General features: G+C 36.2%; 1 protein-coding gene across 1 annotated transcript; it reads right to left on the bottom strand.

Moving 5' to 3' along the window:
- Positions 1–1,113: 1,113 nt before the first annotated feature.
- On the bottom strand, positions 1,114–8,181 carry LOC136202500 (mitogen-activated protein kinase 9). The gene is made up of 11 exons (XM_065993163.1): positions 7,638–8,181; positions 5,947–6,355; positions 5,746–5,873; positions 5,318–5,377; positions 4,188–4,337; positions 3,525–3,680; positions 3,079–3,216; positions 2,921–2,994; positions 2,349–2,453; positions 1,934–2,135; positions 1,114–1,552 (listed from the first exon to the last, which is right to left on the bottom strand). The coding sequence occupies exons 1-11, from the start codon at positions 7,989–7,991 to the stop codon at positions 1,478–1,480; spliced, it is 1,851 nt and encodes a 616-aa protein (XP_065849235.1). The 5' UTR covers positions 7,992–8,181; the 3' UTR covers positions 1,114–1,477.
- Between the last annotated feature and the right edge of the window lie 6,387 nt (positions 8,182–14,568).

Here is a 14,568-nt window from a genome sequence, read left to right as displayed (position 1 = left end):
TCCTATTCCGAATTTTGTGATCATTTTATTTTTTTTATAACTTAGGAATTGAGCAGTTCCGTTTTTCTTAGCTTGCCTTTTAGGTTGTATTTTAACTTTTTATTTAAATAATATTTGCGCCTAGTTGTTCTAGTGGAGATTAGTTGAAATGTCCAATTTCTTTTCTTCATTCTAACTTCCGATCTTTCACTTAAAAACTAGCTTCAAAAGTAATACATCCGATGAATCAATTAATATCACGTATATACATTTTTTTCTTTCCACCAAGCATCTCTAATATAATGATATATAAAACCATTTTTATTAATAAGATGTATTACTCCCAAAATACCGTAGAATTTCTCTACATCAAAAGCTCTTTTTATTATCAAAATTTATGTAATGTAATGATCATTATGAATCATTTTAACTATTCACCTACAAAAAAAATACTATTGTCAAGTAGACTTGTCCATGGGTCCGAGTACCCGCCCAGTCCGTCCAGGCCGTGTCCCTTGGACCAGGCTTGGACAATGAAAATTGATCTTAGACCCGACCCAAGCCCGCTAAAGCCCGTCTATTTTTTGGGCGGGCTTGAGATTAATAAAAATAGCACGGATCGATCCAGTCCGGCCCGCCTATTAATATTAATTAATAAATATTTATTTATATATTAAATATTTATTTTAAGTATAATATTTATTTTTTATAATTAAAAATTATATATATATTTTTAAATGGGTTTATATGGATTGGGCTTGGGATTTGATTTTTAAGCCTGAACCCAGCCCGGTCCGAACCCTCCTAAATTAATAATGGACTGGAGTTGAACTGTGCATTTTTACCTAAAAACCCGATAGGTCCAGCCCGAATCCAACCCAGCCCGATCCATACTGTCAAGTGAATAAGTTAATTTAGATTTACTTATCCAAATTAAGAGTGCAACATACAAGCGGTTTGGTTTACATGTTTTGCTGTTAACTATTACAGATAGTGAGTATATATTAATTGATTCTATCAAACACTTTTTATTAAAAAAAAAAAAAAAATAGTTCCGAAAAATAGAAACAAACTGTCATTTATACTTTTATAAGATCCTTTTCACAAAAAAAATACCCTTCAAATCGCGGAATATATGCATTAATCAAAATTTAACAATGATCATTAAATTAAAACCAAATATTTTTCTCTTTCAGACCAAAACTATATTTTTTCCTAATATGCCATACTAAAACAAGATAACACAAGTACTTGTTGTCTGTCCAAAATACAAATTAATTTTCTGCCCAAAAACATTCTCTCTTCTCTTCATTTTACCAAACATAGATGGGGAATGACTGACTGCCATTTTTTGCTCCTACAGATGTTAGCTTCTACCCGATCTTCTGTATCGGTCCTTGAGAAACACCCTCGTTCCATGTAACGGACGAAAATGGGCAGATTATGGGGGCTAAGCCATCTAAATCTCTAGAAGAGGTTACAATCATCGTATCAGGCATCAAGGTTGGACGTTTTCGATCCTCTGAGACAATTCGTTGACAGACTCCTCGTTGATCTCAACGATTGTATCCTCCTGCAAGCGAAAACTAGAAGGTAAAACAACAGAACGGGTAGCAGTATTTTCGTGTTCCGTAATTAGTGAATACATAAAGCATACGATCTCATTTCATCAAAAAGTCGTGAAAATTTAGTCTTGGTACTCGACACAATTTGACCCTTGTACTTCAATTTTTACACATTTGACTTTTTATACTTTGATTTTCCATAATATTCCTTCGATAGACGACTTCATTTGCATATTAAGTAAGAGGGCTAAATTTTAGCACATGAAGAAACCTGGCGTTTGAGAATGACTGTAATATTACCATATTTGACTCGACAAGAAAATGACATTACGTATCAGAGAATCACAGGCAAAAAAATCAACAATGTAACGTAAAATAATGTTACGTACCTCAGTATTTGTTCTTGGTCTCACGCCTATACACTTGGAAGCACTGATGCTTGCACTCTTCAATAAGCTTTTGTTTGGGGTTGCTGTTCCATTTACGTCGTTGCCCTGCGGAGGACTCAGAGTTGCAGCAACAGAAGCAGAAGTTCGCCTTTCAAAATCCTCCTTCTCCTCAGCAGTCTCCTTGGGAGCAGGAACACGTTCTCTGCGAAAAAGCTTTGTCATGCAAAATAATGTATACAGCAAAAACAGATAAAGCAGGACCAGTTCATACACGTTGACTTGTAAATCATTACAAATTAGGCGAAAACACGAAAGAAAGGCGTATATGGAGCCTTGGAAGAAGGGTTAAAAATTGAACAAGCTTGTCTTGTATTAAAGCTTCAGATGACAAAAGATAAATGATAACTTTCCATACCTAGGCAAGGAAGCGTGCTGCCTCTGAAGCGGCGGAGTGCTTCTTTCACCTTTCCCATAATGCTCCTCAAGATGTGCAAATTGTCGCTTAAATCGATCAACACCACTGCAGTTGACATCAAATAGTAACATCAACACAAGTCATTCAAGGAGATCACAAGTTATTATTTAAGTAACTACAATTTAATTCCGCCTTGAATTTGGCCCAAAAAACCGATTGGACCATTGAACTTTGGAGGTGTCTCATTAGTCCCCTGGACTTACTTAAAGTGACTATTGACCCCCGAACTTGACCTGTTGGCCCCTTGGAACTTGCTTAAAGTGATCCATTAGCCCCTAGAACTTGGTTAAAGCGATACGTGCTTTAACTTGCCCAAAATCTTCTCTTATATTGCCGCATAGCAATATGGGTTGATTATGTTACATTAAGCAAGTTCAGGAGGCCAATCGGTTTTTTGGACCAAGTTCAAGGGGGCTTGATGTATTCGGCCTTTAATTCCGCGAGCAAAACAAGAATGGATCTCGACATGGATAAGCACCTAACACGGATCGAAAAATAGATAACGCCCCTACCTTGGGTACATGAAGCTTGTCTGTTCTCCTCCCTTAAGGTACTCCTGAAGCATTTGAGGATGATACTCTAATATCTGTTCAAACAAAGGAAAGAAAATATTAATCATAGGCGTAGAATGTCCGAAGATCACAAGACAGCAATCATGTCAAAGCCATACCTCTCTGTAGATCAATTCTCGTACATCATCTTTTGCCAATTTCCTCCTCTCGAACTCAAATTCCAGTTTTGAAATAGGTTGAGTCGATGGCTCGCGCTCAGAATTTGATAAACCACGAAAGTAGGGATCAGCCAATGACTGCAGGAAAATGTATTGGGGACGTTTGGAAATCGTCATGGTTCCCTCACAACTAGGTAAATTATATATGTGGCCTTCCAACTTAGACCGTTTTGACAGTTTAGCCCCTCAACTTCATTTTGTAATAGATCGGTCAAAGTTATTTAGTTCAGCAAATTGTTAGGTATTTAAACAATTTCCGTCAAAATTGAACTTCTTTGTCCCACTTCAGTGAAGCTTAAAAACGAGCCTTTTAACTTTGAAAATGGCCTAAGTTAAATAACCATGAGCGTAGTTTATACATCTTTCTTCCTATTAATCTCACTTACCTCGTCAGCTGTTGGACGATCTTTAGGATCAAATGAGAGCAGACGCTCCAATAGGCGCAGAGCCAGTGGATCTGCATGAGGGAACTTCTGTGTGTAAGGAACTGGTTGTTTCTTGCGCATGCTACTAAGATACCTCCGTGCCTTTTCATTACGAATCTGCCAGTGTCCGAAAGGGGGAAGATGGAATTAATACAGAAAAGAACATAAGGTATAAAGTATAATAAGAAACTGAAAAATTAGAGGACAAGGCTCAAATACAAAGGGCAAGAAATAAATGTTCTAATCAATATTAGAAAATTAAAACTAGGGAATTGAAATATCAGGTTCTCCATTTACGGCTTGCTTGGTTCAGTTATTCATGTTTACTGTTTGTTGTTGCTGGTAGCTGTAAAATTTCCTTCTGAAATAGCTATCATAAGTTGTTTCTCTATCTTAACCAAACATTTACAATCTACTATTTAGAGTGAAAAAGCAAAAAACAGCTACGAAAAGGAGAACCAAACGGAGACCTAGATTCGATAAATCACTAAATAGAAAAATTACAGAACTTTTGAATTCCAAATAGACCCCATAAGATTTTCAAACTTTCAACACATTGGCTAGCAGTAAATGCAGGGTATGCGTATTGATGATAGAATACAAAAATAATAATGCAGCACTGACCCTTGCAATGGATTCGGGTGGAGGAGTTCCAAGTAAATCAGTCATCAGATCTAGTTGATGCACCACATTTTTCCCAGGAAACAATGGTTTTCCTGTAAGCATTTCAGCAAATATGCATCCGATACTCCATATATCAATTGCAGGAGTGTACTGCAAAAGATGAAAAGAAAAATTGTAATTTACATAACAATTAACCGGATAACGTAACAGTCGAATATCGTCATGTCAGAATATGTATATGTGAACTGGAAACTATAAAAGAATCATGCTTCCTATAATCAAGTGCCTGTTGAGGAAAGACATTAGCTATATAAAAAAAAAAGGCTCTGAAACAATGTTACAATATCCTATAAATGAACTTAACCCACCCGAGGATAGGTAACTCTGAATGTTGATATAAATTAAAAATTAACCAAAAAGGACATAGAGTGATTTTACTTGAGCATTCGAACTTCCAAGTCATAAATCAACTTAGTTTTAAAGGTTAAGTCTAAACTGGATCCCATATGTTTGACAATATACAGCCCACTCCATGGAAATTCGAACAAGTAGCTCCATAAACGGGTGAATATCATTGAGAAATCAAGAACCAAGAGAAGAACATATGATATCCAGCCTGAGCTTTGAGACACGAAGCATGCTAGTCCATAAGCTATCAGCTATCGTCTAACTTAGGAGTAATATGCCTAACAATATTGAAGGTTTTCTAGTAAGGGAAAAGTACTACTTGACCGAAATTTCTTGAGCATCGTTTATTGCCACATTAGTTCTTCATGTTGGTTGCATCAAGTTATCACTGAGAAAATTCGACAAAAAGTACCAACGTGTACGAAAAAACTATGCATTATCACAGAGCCATTGGTACACACGACTATCAGTTCGAAAATTCTCTTTATATCCAACAAAAACAAAAGAGAAATCCAAATTTAAGAGAAAAGAGCACAAGTTTAACCATTCAATAATCAGAAGAAAAACATTATTTTCTAACCTAAGGCAGTGATATCCCTATTTTTTCACCTGACCATCAAGAAAAAAGTCTCTTATCTTTAATAACTTAAGCCAGCTCAAACACTGGAAACAGAAAATACAACATAAAACGGCAGTAGTATCAAATCTAAAAAGCAACTTACTTTGGAGAAAAAAGAGCCACAGAGTTCAGGTGCACGATACCACCTAGTCGCTACATAGTCCTTCATAAAATCGAAAATCAGAAAATAGGCAAGCGATTTTAGTTAGAATTTTATGCTTATAAGTGTTGCTCAAACTAGTTAAGGACATTATAAAAAAAAGGGGCGGCCTGGTGCACTATGTGTCCCTGCTAAGCGAGGGTCCGGGGAGGGGTCCCATCACAAGGGTGTACTGGGTGCAAGCCTTCCCCGGCCAATTTTTTGGCAAGAGGCCGCTCCTAAGACTCGAACCTGTGACCTCTCGGTCACACGACAACAACGTTTACCGTTGCGCCAAGGCTCGCCCTCTAGTTAAGGACATTATAATAAAGAAAAAAAAACTGAGAAATGGAAGGCAACAAGTTCATGGCTTTCATGACAAGATAACATACAGTCCAGAAAATAGCTGATGGAGCATCATTAAAAGACACTCGAGCAAGACCAAAATCACATATCTTCAATTTGCAATCAGCATTAGCAAGAATATTTTTTGGCTTCAAATCTCGATGGAATACATTAGCTGCAAGAAGTGAAGAAAACTGAATCAACCATCATTGCACTCGTAAATGCTAAAAGACACTAAAACAACCAACCTGTATGTATATATTTCAGACCACGAAGAAGCTGATACAAGAAAAATTGATAATGTTCAGGAGTAAGATCATCATTTGCCTTAATTACTTGATGAAGATCAGATTCCATCAACTCAAAAACAACATAGATATCTCTGAATTCTCTACGTGAAGGAGGAAGCATGATATGCTTGATTTCTACAATGTCAGGATGACGGAGTAACCGAAGAAGCTTAATTTCTCTCAAAATGCGTGTGGCATCAGAAACATGCTCAAACACGTCATTAATCTTCTTAATTGCAACTTTTTCTCCAGTGTGAGAGTCAATTGCAGAGGCAACAACACCATAACTGCCTTTCCCAATGACTTCTTGTACTTGATATCGACTTGCCTCTCCATACTCCGTGAAAAACTCTGCTTCCGCTGTGCCCTGTACAAACATTAGCAATCTCTATCAGCATTAATGTCAAACTGCAAAACTCAAAATGAAAATGCATGACATGGAGAGGGAGCCAAGAAAAAAGGTAAAGCTACATCCTTTAGTCAGAACCTAATGCATTATGAGAAAATGAATCCCCAAATATGTATCATATATTTTAAAACTGGTGATCATGTAAAAGAGATCAATAAAGTATCTCTTTCCTAAATTTTTAAAACTGGTGATCATGTAAAAGAGATTAATAATTTTTCACCCATAACCAAAATGGGTAACAAAAAATTTAGGAATGAGAGTGGGTGGCGTCGAGGTAGAAGGTCTAAGCAAGAAGCGGACCTAAAGGATGGGGATGGGGCAGGAATGAACTGAATTTTACATCGGAAATGAAGAGAGAGTGTTGGGGCTTATTAATAAGGTGTGTATTCAACACATGAATGAAGACGCGTTTTAAAGCCGTGAGGCACAAGACATTGGATTTGGGCCAAAAGGGGACAATATCTACATGGTATTAGACCAGATTGTTACAATTGGTATTAGAGCTGACTCTCCAGGTACGATGTGTGGATGTGTGGTTCGGAGACGAACCAATCAGAAGCTGGTGGGCCTTTGGAGTGAATGGATTCAGGGAAGAAGGGGATCACGATAGGACATGAATAAACTGAATCACACATCGGAAATAGAGACAGAGTAACCGGAGCTTATTAATACAATGCATTTTAAAGTCGAGGCCCGTGGATTTGGCCGAAGCGGACAATATCTACATGCTATTGGCCCATCACTCTAACCCTGATTTCATTCACAAGCCATTCCTTTTAAGTCAATAATGAAATTGTAAAGCTAAATCATTCTGACACCCACCAGTACCCCATTAATTGATCATAAAAAAAGTTCTGATCCTCCAAAATCACATGAAATTTTAGCAAAGGGGAAGAGGAAACTAACTACATTAATTGCCTTTTGTAGGTCAGGGTATTTCAAAGCCTCAAACTAGATGCATTTCAGATAAACATCACATCACATCACAAAATTCACTAAACAAACAGAACAAAAAACAAATCAAATCCCATTTCATCATCAAACTACATTATTATTGATTCATCAGTCGTCACCATTGTCGCCTCCCCAACGATCTTCCTCCAAAAACAAAAAATGCTCGTGTTTTTATCCAACATCGTGGAAGAAACAAAAAATCAAACACCTAACAGGCATACAAAAAAAAAAGGACCAAAATCCAACACTTAAAAGATGGGGGAGGGGAGGGAGAGATTTACTTTACCTTCTTGTGAGGATCCATAACAACACTAGGATGAGTAAAGCGTTTAGGAACTCTAATAAGCTTTAATCCAGAGAAATCGAAATCTTCAATAACCGTTAGCTGATTATCCTCGTTCTTGTGATAATCTTCTTCACCCCCTTGTTTTTTTCTCCGGGTTTCAAGTAGACCAGTAGCCGATAATTGTGGATGGCCACTAACACTAGAATTATTATTCTGATTATCAGTATTTTCACCATTCACGATATTACTATTACTAATTAAAACATTATGACTATTTGAAGAAGAAGAAGAAGAAGAAGTGTTGCGGCGTTGAAACAAGCGACGAACAGCGTCCACGAAAGTACCTGCCCCCATATATTTCGATTCCTCTTTGATTCATTCACAGCCACTCGTTTTCAGCATTGGGAAATTTGGGGTTTTGATTGTTCTAGATTTAATTTTCGATCCCTAATTTCACTCTGGATTTGCCATGTACTAAAGATTCAAGCTTTTTCCTGATCTGAGTTTGTTCCTTTTTCTTTGCATGTTTGTCTCTCTCCTCGTTTTTAAGTAAGACATTGGACACTGTTCTTAATTACAGATAATTATGTTTAGAATATTTAATTAGGGGTAAGCAGTAATTATTTATCTTAATAATAATTAATTAATTGCTCAATACATCATTTGCTTCTTGAATTTGTCTATAATATTTGATTCGCCCCTGAACTTTCAAAGTGTTCCGATAGCTCCCTGAATTTGTATAAAATATTTAGAGTTAAAGTGTAAAAATACTTCTAACGTCTAAAATGATGCAATTTTACCTCTAACGTTGAAAGCTAAAAGCAATTACTCATAACGTTGATAAACTGGGTTAATTTCAAACACTATTATAAAACACGTATATTTTTGTTCTTTATTCTGCACCAATTGCATAACAATTCTTTCTAAAAAAAGATTTCACGTTTTTTATAATTTAATAATAGAATTAGTGATTAATGTTTATAAATTCGGTGAATTTTTTGAATTTTTTTGTCTAACTCGTACAAAAATACAATATATATTTTTTATTTTTTTCACATCCCAACTTATGTTTGTGATTTGTTATTGATAAAATGACGCACATGTGAAGTGTAAATGACAAGATTCATAACCGAGAAGACAGTTTGATGAATTATTTCTCAAATTAACCCAATTTATCAACGTCAGGGATAAAATTGCTCTTGGCTTCCAACTTTAGGGGTAAAATTGCACTATTTTAAACGTTATGGGTAAAATTGCTCATGACCCAAAATGTTAGGGGTATTTTTGAACCTTAGCCTGAATATTTAATTAGCATCTAAATTTACGTAACATGTAACCAATAAATCACTCGGCTGCAAAAAAAAAAAAAAAAAAAAGATGTATGAGGAAGATGCGTTGCACGTATCTTAGAATGTTATTATATATAATTCACATAATAGATTAAAGAAAAGTTATTACTTGCTCAATTATCAAATTTGTCTTCTCTAATATTAGAACCGTATACCCTGATCTTCGTCGTTTTACTTTTTTTGAAACTCGTGCAATATATATTCCGTATTTAACTTACTTTTTTTTTTGCAACTGAGTGATTAATTGATTACATTTTACGCAAGTTCAGAGGGCTAACATAACATTTTATGTAAGTTCAAGAGGCTATCGAGACATTTCGTTCAGGGTCAATCAAGCTTTTTGGACTAGTTCAAAGGGAAAATGATGTATTAAGCCTTGACTTAATATTGCACAGTCAACTTGTCCAAAAATATTGATTGACCTTTTGAACTTATATGTTATCCCATTAGTCTTTAAACTTACTTAAAGTGTTATGATTAAGTTTTTAAATATATAAAATAAAAAGTTAATTTATTTTAAAAACTTAAAATTACGAATTAAGCCTTTACTTTTTAAGTTTTGAATTTATTTACGAATTTAGATAATTGCAATGTAGGTCATTTTAAACAAATTTAAGGAACAAATGGATCACTATAAGCAAGTTCAGAAAGTCAATAGGTCATTTTAAATAAACTCAGGTGGCTAATATGATATTTTAAGCAAGTTGAGTGGACGAACGAGAAACTATATAAATTCAGGGGTCAATCAATCTTTTTCGATAAGTCCAGGGGCTTTGATGTATTAAGCCTAGAATATTTTTTTTTTTTTTTGGTAGAAATTAAGCCTAGAATATTTAATTAGGAGTAAGCAGTAATTATTTGTCTTAATGATAATTAATTATACTTTTTTATATTTTATTATTAGTTAGTAATTATCTCACGACACGTCTAGGCACATGTGATGTAGCAAGTCGTCATGACTTGTTTCCTCTTTTTACGCAAAAGGCATTTCAAAACCTACTTAATTTAATTTTGGGGGTTGTTTTTTTTTTTTTGAAACTAATTTAATTTTGGCTTAATATATTATTTTCCGCAAGACTTATGATAGGGTGGATTGGGGCTTCTTACCGGAGGTTATGAGGAAGCTGGGCTTCTGTGACAAGTGGGTCAGGTGGATCATGACTTGTATTAGTACTGTATCATATTCAGTAGCAGTAAACTCTTTGCTTATTGGGCCTATCGTTCCTGGGAGGGGACTCAGGCAAGGTGACCCTCTATCACCTTATTTGTTTTTACTCTGTGCTGAGGTTTTGTCCCAATTGATACAGAATGAAGAGGAGGGAGGAAGGATAAGAGATTGTCGAATATGCAGGGGTGCTCCAAGCATCACTCACATTTTCTTTGCAGACGACAGTTTCTTGTTCTTCGACGCATTGGAGAAATCTAGAATTTTCTTTATCTCAAATGTAAGGAAGGAAGGAAGAACTGCTATTAGCACTATTCTTCAGATCCAAAAGCCGCTGGATACTGGGAGATATCTGGGATTGCCTTCTCTAATTGGGAGGTCGAAGCGATCCATTTTTGGTTTCCTAAAAGAGAGATTATCAAAACGGCTTAATAACTGGACCTTTAGATTCCTTTCAGCAGCAGGTAAGGAGGTGTTGTTGAAATCTGTAGCTCAGGCACTACCTACGTTTTGTATGAGTACTTTTCTTATACCCAGATCAACATGTGATGAGCTTAAGAAAATGATGAATTCCTTTTGGTGGGGTACGAAGGCGAATGGGAGCAAGCGTATTCATTGGTTAGAATGGAAACGTATGTGTGTGAAGAAGAGTATGGGAGGTCTGGGGTTTCGTGAACTCAGAGAATTCAATATGGCACTTTTGGGTAGTGGAAGTTAATTGATAATCCTGATACTTTGGTGAGTCGAATGTTCAAAGCTAAATATTATCATGAGGACTTTCCTTACCTCCAAATTGGGCACTAATCCCAGTTTTGTTTGGAGGAGTGTCTGGAGTCCTATTAATGTGCTCAAAGCTGGCTTAAGATGGTGTATTGGCAGAGGAGACAGTGTAGGGGCACACCGAGATGTGTGGATTTGGGAGAAGGAGAAACTCTGGCTTGATCCTGTGGAGAATAGGTCGGACAGAGAGATGAAGGTTGATGAACTTTTTGTAAATGGGTCTAGGATTTGGGACAGAGGGAAGCTTCAGAGGTGTTTTGATGGGGAAGTTGCTAAGGCCATTGGTGCAATGGTTATTCCATTCTCAAATAAGGATGACAGGCTGATTTGGCACTATACGTCTAATGGTGTATATTCGTCAAAGTCTGGATATAACATACAGGTAGATGCTAGAACCAATTCAAGGGGAGAGGCCAGGTGGAAGGCATTATGGAAGTTGGAACTGCCCCCTAAAATTAAATTATTTGCTTGGAAGTTAATGTCTGGAATCCTCCCATTTCGTATTAGACTCGCTGCTAGGAGAGTGCCGATTGCAACACATTACTTATTGTGTCCCAATGATATCGAACATGGCTGGCATCTGTTTGCCGGATGCGCTTTTGCAAAATTATGTTGGTCTTCTGTGGATTTCATACCGCCGGGGGAGGAATGGGAATATATTGAGGATTGTGCACTTGATATGTGTGCTGATCCAGATACTGGTATGGTTCAGATGAGACTTACTGTGTTATGGGCCATTTGGCAAGCACGTAATAAGGTGTTATAGGAACAGGAAATTTGTAGACCTGATATGGTTGTTGGTTTTGCCATTCGTTTCGTTGAGGAATGGACAACGGTTAAAAAAAGCAGGCGAGGGGGATTTGGCCCGGAAGAGGGCGGAATGGGAAGAGGGAGGGAGGAGGCTGTAGGTGGTGCGGCTAGGGAAGAGCCACCATGGATTGGAACGGATAAGAGAGTGAGGGAGGATTTAGTAACCAATATTTGCTGTTTTGCAGGTACAGCGAGGAGACGACGGAACGACGATGGGCTCATTTCAGATTTCAGAGCCGAGGCAACTACACGGCGTATTGCTGCCCTTAATTTTAACCAGACGGTGCCATTTAGGGTGGGTCAGTACAGCCACGAGCAGAGTTCTGATGTGGAGACCAGTAGCACAAGAGCTATCGGCGGGTATGCAGTTTTATTAGGCCCCTTGCATGCCGTTGACGACTTTGCAGCAGCAAATCTTGCTGTGTTTCACGAGCTGGGCACCAGAACTGGTGAGGAATTCCGATAAAGAGGCCTCATCACACACCAACGACAGCAGATGGGCGGCATTATTGATCTTCAGCAGCAGATCGGTGAAACATTCACAGCAGCGAATCTCAACTCTGGACAAGAGAGAATTGAACGCCAGCAAACGACAATCAGTAGAGGGCATAATGCGTCTTTAATTCGTTGGATTCCACCACCTAGGACCTTTGTGAAGTGTAAAATTGTCACGTCCGTATCTAAATTTCTAAAATTTATATTTTGATATTAGTATATATTATAATTATTGGGTGTGTGAAGTTAATTTGGTGTTATAGGAAAAGTTTGGAGTTAATTTGATGGTTTTATGTGTAAAGTAAAAGTTTAAGATAATTGTTAAAAGATTATAGAAAGATGGAGGATCAAACGTGATATTTGCCAAACTTTTCTCAAATGTTCCAGAGTATTTGATATATACTCCATCGTCATCATCAATTTAAATTCCTTTTCTTTTTCTTTCTTTCATCTGTCATTTTTATCAAATCGTTCTTCGACCGTTTCTCCACCGTTTCTTTGATTTACGGAGATTCAACCATCCGAATCACTCGAAATTTAAGACATAGCATCCTTATGTATAGATCTAAGTCCTAACCGAAGAGTTTTTTAGTTTTGGCAGTGTTTGGAGGGAAACGTCTTAGACAGAATTTAGAGGAGAATCGATCGGGTGTATTTTCCTCAATTAGGGACCAAGGTAAGTAACTATCAACTATATTTTGAGTTTTATATATCTCGATATATATATAATCAAAGAATTTTCAGACAGTGATATTTTAAGGTTATGCATGAATTTTGTAAAATTAGGGTTTTTCATAAGTTTGCTTTTTATTGTGAAATTACGGTTCAAATGAAGCTATTGATTATGCTTCTATGTGAATTTCAGATTTTACTTGATTATGTTGATTTAAGGCTTAATTTGGTTGATTTACATATATACGTATATGTTTTTGGTTTCAATATATATCTATATTGAACAAAATGAATTTGATGATTTCTTACGAATTGTTTTTGGATTGAGAAATCTGTTGCGGTTATTGTTGTTATTATTTTGGATTGAAGTCCAAATATGATTTTTATGATACCAAAGGGCTAATTGAAGCCAAATGATTTATGGTTATGAAATAGTTTGGAATTTGATTGTGAAAGGAAATTTGAATACGTTATGATTTTATGATTTTATATCCATCGAGAGTTATCCGGATCGGTGGTTTTATATTTGAAGACCATGTTCAGTGAGGGACATGGCCTGTGTACATAGTCTGAAGACCTATTGGGTATGGCAAAGAAGTGTCGGGTAAGACCATATGGGATAGGCAATGTTAAGAGACGTCTCGACTATATATGTGGTTCTGGATTGATACTTAAGGGGAGAAACTCGAGGATGGATACAATGTTTTAAGTTCATTTGGATTATGTTTTCGGTTATGATTGATTTTGATATAAGGTTTTACGTTTGATTAAATACGAATTGGTTTGATAAAATACTTATTTGATTACAATATTTTATAAGGTGTTGAACTCAAGAATGGATACAAGATTATATATTTTTATGATTTTGGTTTACTACTTTGACTATATTATGAACTTACGTTTTGAGTATATTTTATAAGGTTTGGATTAAATCCATTTATAAATGTATATATGTAGCTATGTTAAATAAAGTTGGTTGTTATAGCTGATAGTTTCTTACTGAGATTTTTGTCTCACATTTTTTAAATATTTTTAATGTTTTTAGGTGAGAAAGTACAGAATATAGAGAATGTTACCGACCGTTTAGGCGGGGTTTGGAAGTTGGCTGCTTATTGTGAGAATTATGGTTAGAACTTTGGTAGTTCAATTGTAATATAATGGCGTTGGATAATTTGGAGACTTTTAAGTATTGATTATGATCTTTCTATTTCGCGCCCGATGCCGATTGAGGTCGTCTAGGGTCGGGTGTGACAGTTTGGTATCAGAGCTCTAGGTTAAATTCTTCGGACCTAAGGTTGATAATAATTGAGGAATATCGATATTTGGTGATACCTAAGAAATAATTGATAGTAATTGAGGAATATAGATATTTGGTGATAGCTAAGAAATAATCGATAGTAATTGAGGAATATGGATATTTGGTGAAAGCTAAGAAATAATTTGGAATTTTTTGTGGATTGAGTAATTAGCTAATGAGGGGTAGAAATGAGATTTGATGGTTAGTAACATATTGGGTGTATGAAAATTAGCAAATTATTTGATATTTGGTGATATGGGTTATGAGTAAGTCATAACTTTGAGCTAGAGATATAAAGAATTGTCTATATAGGTGCTGCTGGAAAATCAGATTCGTACCTGAATCTTGTGATGCAGTTTTCGA

This window comes from Euphorbia lathyris, chromosome 8 (genome assembly GCF_963576675.1).
Source record: "Euphorbia lathyris chromosome 8, ddEupLath1.1, whole genome shotgun sequence".
Taxonomy (NCBI): domain Eukaryota; kingdom Viridiplantae; phylum Streptophyta; class Magnoliopsida; order Malpighiales; family Euphorbiaceae; genus Euphorbia; species Euphorbia lathyris.
This window is presented reverse-complemented; position numbering and strand designations above follow the sequence as displayed.

What these genes read in the sequence shown, in the direction of transcription:
- LOC136202500 (XM_065993163.1), bottom strand. Translation starts at nt 7,991, where the DNA reads ATGGGGGCAGGTACTTTCGTGGACGCTGTTCGTCGCTTGTTTCAACGC. An exon ending in GAGAATTGATCTACAGAGAG is followed by an intron (nt 2,995 to 3,078) that starts GTATGGCTTTGA and finishes TTGTTTGAACAG; the next exon opens with ATATTAGAGTATCATCCTCA. An exon ending in ACAAGCTTCATGTACCCAAG is followed by an intron (nt 2,454 to 2,920) that starts GTAGGGGCGTTA and finishes TGTCAACTGCAG; the next exon opens with TGGTGTTGATCGATTTAAGC.